The 14,016-nt window shown below is 39.3% G+C and overlaps 1 protein-coding gene and 1 long non-coding RNA gene across 2 annotated transcripts; both read right to left on the bottom strand.

Moving 5' to 3' along the window:
- Positions 1–227: 227 nt before the first annotated feature.
- On the bottom strand, positions 228–10,348 carry LOC118394366 (uncharacterized). Its single transcript, XM_052464314.1, has 9 exons — positions 10,244–10,348; positions 9,789–9,922; positions 9,581–9,602; positions 8,715–9,366; positions 6,420–6,517; positions 5,903–6,011; positions 4,897–5,005; positions 2,640–2,791; positions 228–644 (listed from the first exon to the last, which is right to left on the bottom strand). Exons 1-9 carry the CDS (start codon positions 10,304–10,306, stop codon positions 514–516), a joined length of 1,470 nt encoding a protein of 489 aa, XP_052320274.1. The 5' UTR covers positions 10,307–10,348; the 3' UTR covers positions 228–513.
- Positions 8,722–9,363, bottom strand: LOC127907551 (uncharacterized). The gene is made up of 3 exons (XR_008064832.1): positions 9,163–9,363; positions 9,076–9,102; positions 8,722–8,871 (listed from the first exon to the last, which is right to left on the bottom strand). It is a non-coding gene; the product is annotated as an uncharacterized LOC127907551 (long non-coding RNA).
- Positions 10,349–14,016: the final 3,668 nt, after the last annotated feature.

The following is a 14,016-nucleotide window of genomic DNA, read 5'->3' as shown; positions in this document are numbered from 1 at the left end:
TGAGTTTTAACATTTCAGTCATTTAGCAGATGCGCGTATCCAGAGCGACTTACAAGGAAGTAGTGAGTGCAGACATTTTCATACTAATCGAATCCACAGCCCTGGCGTTGTAGGCGCCGTGCTCTACCAACTGAGCAACGTGGGACCATTTCTTTACTCATACGTTCACTATGCTATACTTATGTTGTACACTTCAAAAACCAAGGAAAAATATAAACTCAATCAAATAAAATAAATATATATTTATTTTATTTTTTTACATACATGACTGGTGATACATATACAGTACTGTCTTAAAACATAAATGATCTTCCTGACGTAAAACAATTATAATATTTCAAAATGAACTAATTAAAAACGTATAAAACACAAAATGCTAGGAGAAAAAGTTTGGTTTTAAATGACCAGAATTGTTCAAGAACAGTGATATCTTTTGGAAAAAAAATAAAACAAGCTTACAAAACACTTTTTTTTTTCTAAGAATATGACTTAAAACATAGCAATTTGTCTTGTTCAGTCTTCTGTCTCTGTAGATGCATCATCTCGCAGAGGGGTAAACGCGTCAATCTCTTTGACAATCCTTTCAGCGATGATCTTGTTATTTGCAGCAACAACTCTTCTGGACATGAGGTCCAATGGTCCACCTAGAAAAATGAACGATTCATGTTGTAATATTTTTTTTTTTTTTGAGCTGTAAAGAAACTTAATATCTTATTAACTATTGATAACGAAAGTAAAACTAGTTAAAGTATTCCCTGCAGGAATTGTTAATTAATTAATTTTTAATGAAAATACAACTGCTAAATTACAACAACAACAACTAAAATACTGTCATTTTTACAAACGGATCAAATCTCAGCATCTGGGTAATCGATTGTTGTTGAGGATTAATTGAAGTCTATGCTGATCTGTGATTGGATCTTGAGTGCTATTGTGCATAACAGTACTATATACTGTGATTAGTACCACTTAGCAGACACTTCCATACATAATAGTACTTACTATATACTGTGATTAGTCCCACTTAGCAGACACTTCCATACATAATAGTACTATATACTGTGATTAGTACCACTTAGCAGACACTTCCATACATAATAGTACTATATACTGTGATTAGTACCACTTAGCAGACACTTCCATACATAATAGTACTATATACTGTGACTAGTACCACTTAGCAGACACTTCCATACATAATAGTACTATATACTGTGATTAGTACCACTTAGCAGACACTTCCATACATAATAGTACTATATACAGTGATTAGTCCCACTTAGCAGACACTTCCATACATAATAGTACTATATACTGTGATTAGTACCACTTAGCAGACACTTCCATACATAATAGTACTTACTATATACAGTGATTAGTCCCACTTAGCAGACACTTCCATACATAATAGTACTATATACTGTGATTAGTACCACTTAGCAGACACTTCCATACATAATAGTACTTACTATATACTGTGATTAGTACCACTTAGCAGACACTTCCATACATAATAGTACTATATACTGTGATTAGTACCACTTAGCAGACACTTCCATACATAATAGTACTTACTATATACTGTGATTAGTCCCACTTAGCAGACACTTCCATACATAATAGTACTATATACTGTGATTAGTACCACTTAGCAGACACTTCCATACATAATAGTACTATATACTGTGATTAGTCCCACTTAGCAGACACTTCCATACATAATAGTACTATATACTGTGATTAGTACCACTTAGCAGACACTTCCATACAAAGCGACACACAGTACAGTAAGTGTATACGCGTTTCATCCCTGCAGGAATTGAACCCACAACCTTGGACGTTGTTAGCGCCACACACGGTACCACCCATTTTTTACGAGTGAACGCGCAAACCATTTGGCCGACGCATCAGAACGGGCTGGGAATATGCAGTAGGGAGAGGCGTTTAAACACTGTGAAGAGGACGCTGCCGTGACATCATAATAGAACGTTGTTGCCTGGCAACGTAGATCTGTACAACATAGAAAGTAGCCGTTCGTTCTGATGTCACCACTGCATCTTCCCAAGGTATCAAATCAGAATTGTATTTGCCACAGGCACCTTACAGTGAAATGCTTTACTTACAAAGCCCTTAACCAACAATGTAGTTTTAAGAAAAATTATTGTTAAGTAAAAAATAGAGAAGTAAAAAGAATATATAAAAATATAAAAGTAGCAAATAATGTGTTCATGTTATCTATGTTTAAAATAATGCAACCTTTATTTAATTAGGCAAGTCAGTTAAAAACACATTCTTATTTACAATGGTGGCCACACCGGCCAAACCCTAACCCGGACGATGCTGGGCCAATTGCGCACCGACCTATGGGACTTCCAATCACGGCCGGATGTGATACAGCCTGGAATCGAACCAGGGTCTATAGTGACACCTCTAGCACTGAGATGCAGTGCCCTTAGACCGCTGAACCAGGGTCTGTAGTGACGCCTCTAGCACTGAGATGCAGTGTCTTAGACCGCTGAACCAGCGTCAGTAGTGACACCACTAGCACTGAGATGCAGTGTCTTAGATTGCCTGCGCCACTCAGAAGCCCAACTGTGGGGCGGAGGTCTATGTGCTATCTGGGATATACAGTGACGTACCCTCTACATCCATGAGGACGCCCCCTGCCTCGGTGACTATGATGGCCCCGGCAGCAATGTCCCAGCAGTGAATCCCTATCTCGTAGTAGGCCTCCACGCAGCCCGACGCCACCAGACACATGTTTGTGGCCGCTGTGCCCACACCTCGAATCCTAGGAAGATGGACAGAGAGAGGTTGTGTTCATTACCGTAACAAAATGTTTTACAACAGACAACTAAAACTGGCATTTCTTATTGGACAAGACTATTGCTTGCACAAAGCTTTTCCAGCGTCAGAGTTAGGGTTAGTGTCATCAAGATACCCACACAGATCAGAGTCTCAGAGTCTTATCTGATGGTACCAAGGTTTTCCCGCTAGCAACAGGATACATTCTGGGATACCAAATTAATAGTATGCAGTGTGATCCCAAACTCATGTCTCAGCTAATGTAGTATGCCATCCTAGTCTTTCAAGAAAACATTGAAATACTTGGCCTCCACGCAATGTCTAATAAGTAGCATGGAAGTATGCTATTTGGGAACATGGCCAGGACATTCTTACCCGTGGATGACATTCTAAACGTGGCCAGGGCATTCTTACCCATGGATGACATTCTAAACGTGGCCAGGGCATTCTTACCCATGGATGACATTCTAAACGTGGCCAGGGCATTCTTACCCGTGGATGACATTCTAAACGTGGCCAGGGCATTCTTACCCGTGGATGACATTCTAAACGTGGCCAGGGCATTCTTACCCGTGGATGACATTCTAAACGTGGCCAGGGCATTCTTACCCGTGGATGACATTCTAAACGTGGCCAGGGCATTCTTACCCGTGGATGACATTCTAAACGTGGCCAGGGCATTCTTACCCGTGGATGACATTCTAAACGTGGCCAGGGCATTCTTACCCGTGGATGACATTCTAAACGTGGCCAGGGCATTCTTACCCGTGGATGACATTCTAAACGTGGCCAGGGCATTCTTACCCGTGGATGACATTCTAAACGTGGCCAGGGCATTCTTACCCGTGGATGACATTCTAAACGTGGCCAGGGCATTCTTACCCGTGGATGACATTCTAAACGTGGCCAGGGCATTCTTACCCGTGTTTGTAATTCTAAACGTGGCCAGGGCATTCTTACCCATGGATGACATTCTAAACGTGGCCAGGGCATTCTTACCCGTGGATGACATTCTAAACGTGGCCAGGGCATTCTTACCCGTGGATGACATTCTAAACGTGGCCAGGGCATTCTTACCCGTGGATGACATTCTAAACGTGACCAGGGCATTCTTACCCGTGGATGACATTCTAAACGTGGCCAGGACATTCTTACCCGTGGATGACATTCTAAACGTGGCCAGGGCATTCTTACCCGTGGATGACATTCTAAACGTGGCCAGGGCATTCTTACCCGTGGATGACATTCTAAACGTGACCAGGGCATTCTTACCCGTGGATGACATTCTAAACGTGGCCAGGGCATTCTTACCCGTGGATGACATTCTAAACGTGGCCAGGGCATTCTTAACCGTGGATGACATTCTAAACGTGGCCAGGGCATTCTTACCCGTGGATGACATTCTAAACGTGGCCAGGGCATTCTTACCCGTGGATGACATTCTAAACGTGGCCAGGGAATTCTTACACGTGGATGACATTCTAAACGTGGCCAGGGCATTCTTACCCGTGGATGACATTCTAAACGTGGCCAGGGCATTCTTAACCGTGGATGACATTCTAAACGTGGCCAGGGCATTCTTACCCGTGGATGACATTCTAAACGTGGCCAGGGCATTCTTACCCGTGGATGACATTCTAAACGTGGCCAGGGAATTCTTACACGTGGATGACATTCTAAACGTGGCCAGGGCATTCTTACCCGTGGATGACATTCTAAACGTGGCCAGGGCATTCTTACCCGTGGATGACATTCTAAACGTGGCCAGGGCATTCTTACCCGTGGATGACATTCTAAACGTGGCCAGGGCATTCTTACCCGTGGATGACATTCTAAACGTGGCCAGGGCATTCTTACCAGTGGATGACATTATAAACGTGGCCAGGGCAGTCTTACCCATGGATGACATTCTAAACGTGGCCAGGGCATTCTTACCCGTGGATGACATTCTAAACGTGGCCAGGGCATTCTTACCCGTGGATGACATTCTAAACGTGGCCAGGGCATTCTTACCCGTGGATGTAATTCTAAACGTGGCCAGGGCATTCTTACCCGTGTTTGTAATTCTAAACGTGGCCAGGGCATTCTTACCCGTGGATGGGTAAACACAGGATCTTCCTCATGCTGGAGAAGATTTTGTCAACCACCTCTGTGTCTCTGTTGGAACCAAACTCAGTAGCAATGATAGACTGGCTGATTTCTGTAATGAGAATGTTCAGCACTTCAGTGACATTCCTATTTCAGGTTTATTGGATAGACAGGGTAAGAGAGACAGGGAGGGAAGGTTAGCAGGGGAGTGTAAGGAGGGAAGGTTAGCAGGGGAGTGTGAGGAGGGAAGGTTAGCAGGGGAGTGTGAGGAGGGAAGGTTAGCAGGGGAGTGTGAGGAGGGAAGGTTAGCAGGGGAGTGTGAGGAGGGAAGGTTAGCAGGGGAGTGTAAGGAGGGAAGTAGAGGTCAGAATTGAATGATGATGTGTATAAAGGATTACACATTTGTGTTAAGTACTAAAGATGTTGCAAATGCTCATGAATTGTATTGCTCGTGAATTGTAATGCTCGTGAATTGTAATGCTCGTGAATTGTAATGCTCGTGAATTGTAATGCTCGTGAATTGTAATGCTCGTGAATTGTAATGCTCGTGAATTGTAATACTCGTGAATTGTAATGCTCGTGAATTGTAATGCTCGTGAATTGTAATGCTCGTGAATTGTAATGCTCGTGAATTGTAATGCTCGTGAATTGTAATGCTCGTGAATTGTAATGCTCATGAATTGTAATGCTCATGAATTGTAATACTCGTGAATTGTAATACTCGTGAATTGTAATACTCGTGAATTGTAATACTCATGAATTGTAATACTCATGAATTGTAATACTTATTTTAACAAAAATGAAATACTAGTTTAAATGCAGCGCTACAATGTAAATCTGGACTCAAACGGAGTAGGGAAATGTAAATATGTGGCTTCTCACCTAATAAAAGATTGGGAAACACTGGTCTATAGTAAAGTAAAATATGAATAGTAGTGAATTCAGAGAGACATAGTAATACTAGTATTATACAGCACTATAGATGCACTGGTTGAACTAACTACTGAACCTTTCTGGTCTGACACATTAAGGATCTGTCCATTGCAGAAGGCCCCCTTCCCTTTCCTGGCTGTGTACATCTTGTCTTCTATGCAGCTGTACACCACTCCAAACTCCAGCTGAGGGAAACAAGAATGTCTGTTGCGGTGGCAATCTGAACAGGGAACAGGGATTCACTACCCCCGTATACACCGTGAAAGAGGTTAGGGTACACAATCGACCACAATTAAAAAAAAAAAAAAAGGAGAAATCTAAATTCAATAACATTTTAGACTTTTACAGCCCCTTTAATGACTGGTGATGAATATAGATTATACTGACCATTTAAAAAAAAAATCTAATTTATGAAACACAGAATGCTAGGACAAAAAAAGAAGTTTGGTTTTAAATTACCGTAATTGTTCAAGAGTACTATTGTCAACTGCAACAATTACAGAAAACTTTGCCATTTTAAATGAACAATGAAACGTCTCATGAGTTCTCCAGGCTCAGAAAAAAAACTCTGAATGATTAATAGGAAAACTTGCCTTTCTGTTGACTGCAAAGCCAATAGACACGGCAACAAATGGATATCTGTTGAAAGCCATGGATTTCAGAAAGATGGTGTTAATTAAGATAACCAATGCTACAGAAAGATGGTGTTAATTAAGATAACCAATGCTACAGTAAGATGGTGTTAATTAAGATAACCAATGCTACAGTAAGATGGTGTTAATTAAGATAACCAATGCTACAGTAAGATGGTGTTAATTAAGATAACCAATGCTACAGTAAGATGGTGTTAATTAAGATAACCAATGCTACAGTAAGATGGTGTTAATTAAGATAACCAATGCTACAGTAAGATGGTGTTAATTAAGATAACCAATGCTACAGTAAGATGAGTTAATTAAGATAACCAATGCTACAGTAAGATGGTGTTAAATAAGAAACCAATGTTTGATAAGATGTTTTAAAAGATACAAATGCTACAGAAACATTTTTTTTTTTGAGAAAATAACAATAATTGAATAAATAACCAATGCTACAAAGTTAGATGGTGTTAATTAAGATAACAATGCTACAGGTAAGATGGTTGTCAATTAAGATAACCAATGCTACCGTAAGATGGTGTTAATTAAGATAACTGCAATGCACAGGGAAACATGGTGTTAATTAATAAAGCTGCTTAAGAAAGATGGTGTTACACCAGATGAAAAGATAACCAATGCTCAGACCTCCATTTGTTTCTAATTAAAGCCAATGCTACAGAAAGATGGTGTTTTCAGATAACCAATGCTACAGTGCAAGATCATTTAATTAAGATAACCAATGCTACAGTAAGATGGGACAAGATAAAATGCTCATTTTCATTTTCCATAGCAAAATGTTTTCTTACTGGTGTTAATTAAGATAACCAATGCTCCAGTAAAATGGTGTTAATTAAGATAACCAATGCTAAAGTCCAGATGGTCTTAATTAAGATAACCAAACTACAGTAAGATGGTGTCAATTAAGATAACCAATGTCTACAGTAAGATGGTGTTAATTAAATGTCTGTAATGCTACAGAAAGATGGTGTTAATTAAGATAACTGCAATGCTACAGAAAGATGGTGTTAATTAAGATAACCAATGCTACAGAAAGATGGTTTTAATTAAGATAACCAATGCTACAGTAAGATGTCTGTTAATTAAGATAACAATGCTTTAAGATGGTGTTAATCTAAGATAACAATGCTTTATAATGTCTGCATTAAGATAACAATGCTACAGTAAGATGGTGTTAATTAGAAACAATGCTTTATAATGATGGTGTTCATTAAGATAACCAATGCTACATAAGATGGTGTTAATTAAGATAACCAATGCTACAGTAAGATGGTGTATAAATACCTTTATAAGATGGTGTTCATTAAGAAACCAATGCTTTAGTAAGATGGTGTTAATTAAGAAAACCAATGCTACAGTAAGATGGTTTTAATTAAGATAACCAATGCACCTTAAGATGGTGTTATTAAGATAACCAATGCTATAAGATGTCTTAATTAAGATAACCAATGCTACAGTAAGATGGTGTTAATTAAGATAACAATGCTTTATAAGATGGTGTTAATTAAGATAACCAATGCTACAATGATGGTGTTCATCTAAGAAACACCTTTATAATGTCTGTTAATTAAGATAACCAATGCTACAATAAGATCTGCATAATTAAGAAACAATGCTTTATAAGAAATTAAGTCTGCATCATTATAAACCAATGCTACAATGATCTGCAAATCTAGAAACACATAATACTGTCTGCAAATCATCTATAAACACCTTTTAAAATGTCTGCATCAAAAGAAACACCTTTATTTTTCCTTAGAAACACCAATAATTGATAAATGTCCATCTAGAAACACCTTTATAATGTCTGCATCTAGAAACACCAGGTAATGTCTGTATCATCTAGAACACACCTTTATAATGTCTGCATCATCTAGAAACACCTTTATAAACTGCATCCTCAGGGAGAACACCTTTATACTGTCTGCATCATCTATAAACACCTTTATAATGTCTGCATCATCTAGAAACACCTTTGTTTAATGTCTGCATCCTCTAGAAACACTTTTTTCAGCTCTCTGCATCTCTCTAGAAAGATCATTATAATGGCACTATAAACACCTTTATAATGTCTGCAACTAGAAACAATCTGATAATGCTCTTTTCATCTTAAACACCAATAATGTTTTCATCTAGAAAACCTTTATAATGTCTGCATCCTCTCCGAAACACCTACTATAATGTCTGCATCCTCTAAAACACCTTTATAATGTCTGCATAATTTAGAAACACCAAACACCTTTACAATGTCTGCATCATCTAGAAACACCTTTATAATGTCTGCATCATCTAGAAACACCTTTATAATGTCTGCATCATCTAGAAACACCTTTATAATGTCTGCATCCTCTAGAAACACCTTTATAATGTCTGCATCCTCTAGAAACACCTTTATAATGTCTGCATCATCTAGAAACACCTTTATAATGTCTGCATCATCTAGAAACACCTTTATAATGTCTGCATCTAGAAACACCTTTATAATGTCTGCATCTAGAAACACCTTCATAATGTCTGCATCATCTAGAAACACCTTTATAATGTCTGCATCATCTAGAAACACCTTTATAATGTCTGCATCATCTAGAAACACCTTTATAATGTCTGCATCTAGAAACACCTTTATAATGTCTGCATCATCTAGAAACACCTTTATAATGTCTGCATCATCTAGAAACACCTTTATAATGTCTGCATCTAGAAACACCTTTATAATGTCTGCATCTAGAAACACCTTTATAATGTCTGCATCATCTAGAAACACCTTTATAATGTCTGCATCATCTAGAAACACCTTTATAATGTCTGCATCATCTAGAAACACCTTTATAATGTCTGCATCATCTAGAAACACCTTTATAATGTCTGCATCATCTAGAAACACCTTTATAATGTCGGCATTGTTTTTAAAATGTTATTTACCTTTATTTAACTAGGCAAGTCAGTTAAGAACAAATTATTATTTTCAATGACGGCCTAGGAACAGTGGGTTAAACTGCCTGTTCAGGGGCAGAACGACAGATTTGTACCATGTCAGCTCGGGGAATCGAACTTGCAACCTTTCAGTTACTAGTCCAACGCTCTAACCACTAGGCTACCCTGCCGCCCCATCTGCATCCTCTAGAAACACCATGCATAATAACTCCTTTATAATGTCTAATTGAACACCAACAGATACTGATCGGGAGGTTCTGTAATATACCTGTAAAAATCTTTCTCCTTTTCATGGGCTATAAGAAGTGTGCCAGTGTGTGTGTGTGTCAGGATATGTCTTTATATAAGCAAAGCCACAGTAAGTTATTGTACCTGTGCGTGGGGAATTTCTCCTTCACAGAGTCTATAATGAGTTGCTCCACCTTTTGGTCAGTTTTAGTCACCAGGTCCACAGAAGAACTCTTCAACATAACCTTCATGTCATTCTGTACTGCATCCCTTACAAGCTGCAGCAGATAGATACACGGTTGAATTCTGGAACTGCTGTCTGAAGCCAAAAGGTCAGTGAAGAAAACCACAAGACAAGCAGCACCACCACACACTCTGACAGACACAAAGTAAGTCAGTCAGTCAGTCACAGTAAGACAGACAGTCAGTCAGACAGACAAAGTCAGTCAGTCCGTCAGTCAGACAGACAAATTCAGACACAGAGACAGTCAGACAGAGACAGTCAGACAGAGACAGTCACAGACAGACAAACACAAAAACAGACAGAAAGGAAAGACAGACACAAAAACAGACAAAGACAGACAGACAGAGACACTCACCGAGCCTGCTTTCCTGGCCAGAGCCACAGCATGGTCCATGGCATTCTGCCAGAGGTCAGTCATGATATGGTGCCTTGATGCAAGACCTATGTCCTTAAAAGGATGCTGTGAAACAGACAGTGAAAAGGTTTTACTTAATACATAAAACATTGATAAAGTAACACCTCAAAGTTTATCGATATGGTTATGTTGGAGAAATTTGCACATAAACTAGCTACCCCAATACTGGGTCCAGTATGTGCTTGTAGCAATGGAGCTGAACATGCTGTCAATTCCATCAGAATAAGAGCTTTATGAAACCTGAGGCAAATCCTCCTGTAATTTCCATTTTCCAAGAGCATGACCTTTGTAAAAATAGCAACCCTAGAGGGAAGAACGACTGATTGCTCCTATACCGATGGGAAGAATGTGAAAGTACATTGACAAATTGTGGTATAATCATTTAATTAAAACAAATAGCGATATTCTATAATAAAACGGTTTGCATTGCAAATGTTTTCAGATAAAGTCTTGTTTATCCATTTCAAAAACGATTTACAGCACTGATCCGATATTGGTTTAGCCTAACAGTTCGAGCTATATGCGAGGATTTATAACCATTTCATCTTAAAATGTAACACACAACACGTTATCGAGCTAGTCTGTGCACAGAATGGGAAATAAGAGACTGTAACTAGCATACGAATGATCGAGAAAAAAATTGACTAAAATCTCACCGATAGTAGATCGAGTTGGGAAAAGTCAATAAGCTACCACTTCCGCATAGAACCAATTTTTTTTAAACTTCCGCATAGAATCGTCTTCTTCTTGGCTAGTTTGTCCAACAAGACGAATGACGGGTATGTGCTGCCGCTTACTGGCCAGTGTTGCGCCATTGCACGCCATTGGCAATACTGCACAAAACTATTAAACGCAACATGTAACAATTTCAAAGATTTGACTGAGTTACAGTAGTTCATAAAGGGAAACCAGTCAATTTAAATAAATTCATTAGGACCTAACCTATGGATTTCACATGACTGGGAATGCAGATATGCATCAGTTGGTCACAGATACATTTGGAAAAAAAAGAAAAGAAAATGTAGGTGCGTTGATCAGAAAACCAGTCAGTCAGTATCTGGTGTGACAAACCATTTGCCTTAAGCAGCGCGACACATCTCCTTCGCATAGAGTTGATCAGGCTGTTGATTGTGGCCTGGGGAATGTTGTCCCGCTCCTCTTCATGCCATGCAAAGTTGCTGGATATCGGCCGGAACACGCTGACGTACACATCGACCCAGAGCATCTCAAATATACCGTACTCAAAAGAGTGACATGTCTGGTGAGTATGCAGGTCATGGAAGAACGGGGACATTTTCAGCTTCCAAGAATTGTGTACAGATCCTTGCGACATGGGGCCGTGCATTATGCTGATACATGAGGTTATGGTGGCGGATGAATGGCGCGACAATGGGCCTCAGGATCTCGTCACTGTATTTCTATGCGCTCAAATTGCCATCGTTAAAATACAATTGTATTCATTGTCCGTAGCTTATGCCTGTTTATACCATAACCACACCACCAACATGATGGACTCTGTTCACAACGTTGACATCAACAAACCGCGTGTTCAGTGTATTTTAAAAACGTTTTACAGGCAATCCTCAGTCAGGTTGATATGAACAACCCATTAATACAAACAGTCTCAATTGGAGTCATTTCTAACACTTTACTGAAAAGTAGGAACTGTAGCAGTTATTTGATGCCATAGAAATAGGTACTCTAGATGTATATAACCCCTTGTAGCATGGACATTGCCATTGAGGGCTTCCACCATTTTAATAGTTCAAGGGATAGTTCACCCAAATTGCAAAAGAACCCTGTAAGCATTCTATGTAAGCATTCTATGTAAGCAGTCTCTGTAAGCAGTCTCTGTAAGCAGTCTCTGTAAGCAGTCTCTGTAAGCAGTCTCTGTAAGCATGTCTATGTAAGCAGTCTCTGTAAGCAGTCTCTGTAAGCAGTCTCTGTAAGCAGTCTCTGTAAGCAGTCTCTGTAAGCATTCTATGTAAGCATTCTATGTAAGCATTCTATGTAAGCATTCTATGTAAGCATTCTATGTAAGCATGCTATGTAAGCATTCTATGTAAGCATTTTATGTAAGTTACAAGGTATGACAGCATGCAATGCTTCGGTTTAGTATCCCTAAACGGAGTTCCACAGGTGATCCATTATCCAAAATCCCTCTCCATTATCCATAACCCCCTCCATTACCCATAACTCCCTCCATTATCCATAATCCCCACCTCCATTATCCATAATCCCCCTCCATTACCCATAACCCCCATTATCCAAAATCTACATCCATTATCCATAATCCCCCTCCAATATCCATAACCCCCATACATTATCCACAATCCCCTCCATTATCCATAACCCCTCTCCATTATCCATAATCACCCTACATTATCCATAATCAACCTACTAGCTCTACATCACAAAAGGTTAAGGTATAAAGCAATAGGTCACAGGTTTAGAGGAGGAAACCACAATGCTATTCACAGTTCAGCTGTTTGAACACATTGACACCTATCTCACCATCACAATGGAGAGTAGGAGCGCATTTGAAGCAGTTATATTTTTATCATATCTCTTATTTGGGAAAATAAAATGTTTAGAACAAATTCCCACTAGTTCCCACGATGGCCTATGCCTATGTGATCTTTGTTCCATTGAACATTGCTTTAAAGGCTTTTTTAATGACCAAATAACCCCTTCACCAAATCACATGATCATGAGAAATATTGATCAAGATGTAAAAACATGGCAAAGTCAATATTTCAACATGTGATAACAGGGGACAATGCTTTCTACATTTCAAGATTATTGTCGATCACTGTTTGGTGGGATACAATTCATAGCTTAGTGCTCTGGACAGGTGACAATGAGGCTTTTAAAGGCATTTCACTCGATGCAGTTCCAACTTGCGAAACCGTCCATGCTTTCCAATGCTGGCTGGTCATTGGTTAAAGTAGGATTCTGTTTCAATGTTGTTGTGGCTGCAGTAACTGACCCTATTGGCTCAAATAGAGCATCTCTTATGGCTCATCTCCAGATGAGTCATATCGCTGAGGAAAGGGGTCCTCCTGATTTGAATGTCATGATGGGCTTGCCTGGTATAATACAAAATACTTGTTTTGAAAGATTAGCCAGGCTTGATGGTTGAATGTAGGGAATTGCAACCCGGACTCAGGGGCAGGCGTAATATAGTAAATGTAAATCCGAGGACATTCCAATTAGTGTGATATGTTACAAATTACAATTCGTATGATACTGTACGTTTCAGATTGCACTTGGTGGTTGCTAATTTTAGCTAGGTGGCTAACGCTAATGTTAGATAGGTGGTTAACGCTAATGTTAGCTAGGTGGCTAACGCTAATGTTAGATAGGTGGTTAACATTAGCTAGGCTAGGGGTTGGGGTTAGAGTTTAAGGTTAGGGTTAAGAGTTAGGTTAAAAGGTTAGCATGCTAAGTCATTTTAAAGTAGCAAGTAGTTGCGAATTAGCTCAAATGTTCAAGTTGTCCATGTGGAGATTTGAACAGGCTAAAGGTTACTAGACGTTTGCATTATACGCCTGACCAAGCACCCTACTTACAGTTTTCTTTATGCCTTTATTAACCCTCTGTTTTATGTAATGAGACCAGACTCGACATCCATCTGATATAGGCAGACATCAATGCATTCATTAAATTAAATGGTGGCCTCACCAAAAAGAAAACCAAGATGAGAATTCAAT

The sequence above is a fragment of the Oncorhynchus keta genome, chromosome 15, assembly GCF_023373465.1.
Source record: "Oncorhynchus keta strain PuntledgeMale-10-30-2019 chromosome 15, Oket_V2, whole genome shotgun sequence".
NCBI classification, from domain to species: Eukaryota; Metazoa; Chordata; class Actinopteri; order Salmoniformes; family Salmonidae; genus Oncorhynchus; species Oncorhynchus keta.
Note: the sequence above shows the minus strand (reverse complement) of the source record. Positions and strands in the feature narration are given on the sequence as shown.

What these genes read in the sequence shown, in the direction of transcription:
- LOC118394366 (XM_052464314.1), bottom strand. Translation starts at nt 10,306, where the DNA reads ATGACTGACCTCTGGCAGAATGCCATGGACCATGCTGTGGCTCTGGCC. An exon ending in TGGCCAGGAAAGCAGGCTCG is followed by an intron (nt 9,923 to 10,243) that starts GTGAGTGTCTCT and finishes TATCTGCTGCAG; the next exon opens with CTTGTAAGGGATGCAGTACA. An exon ending in GAGAAATTCCCCACGCACAG is followed by an intron (nt 9,603 to 9,788) that starts GTACAATAACTT and finishes TGGTGTTTCTAG; the next exon opens with AGGATGCAGATGGGGCGGCA.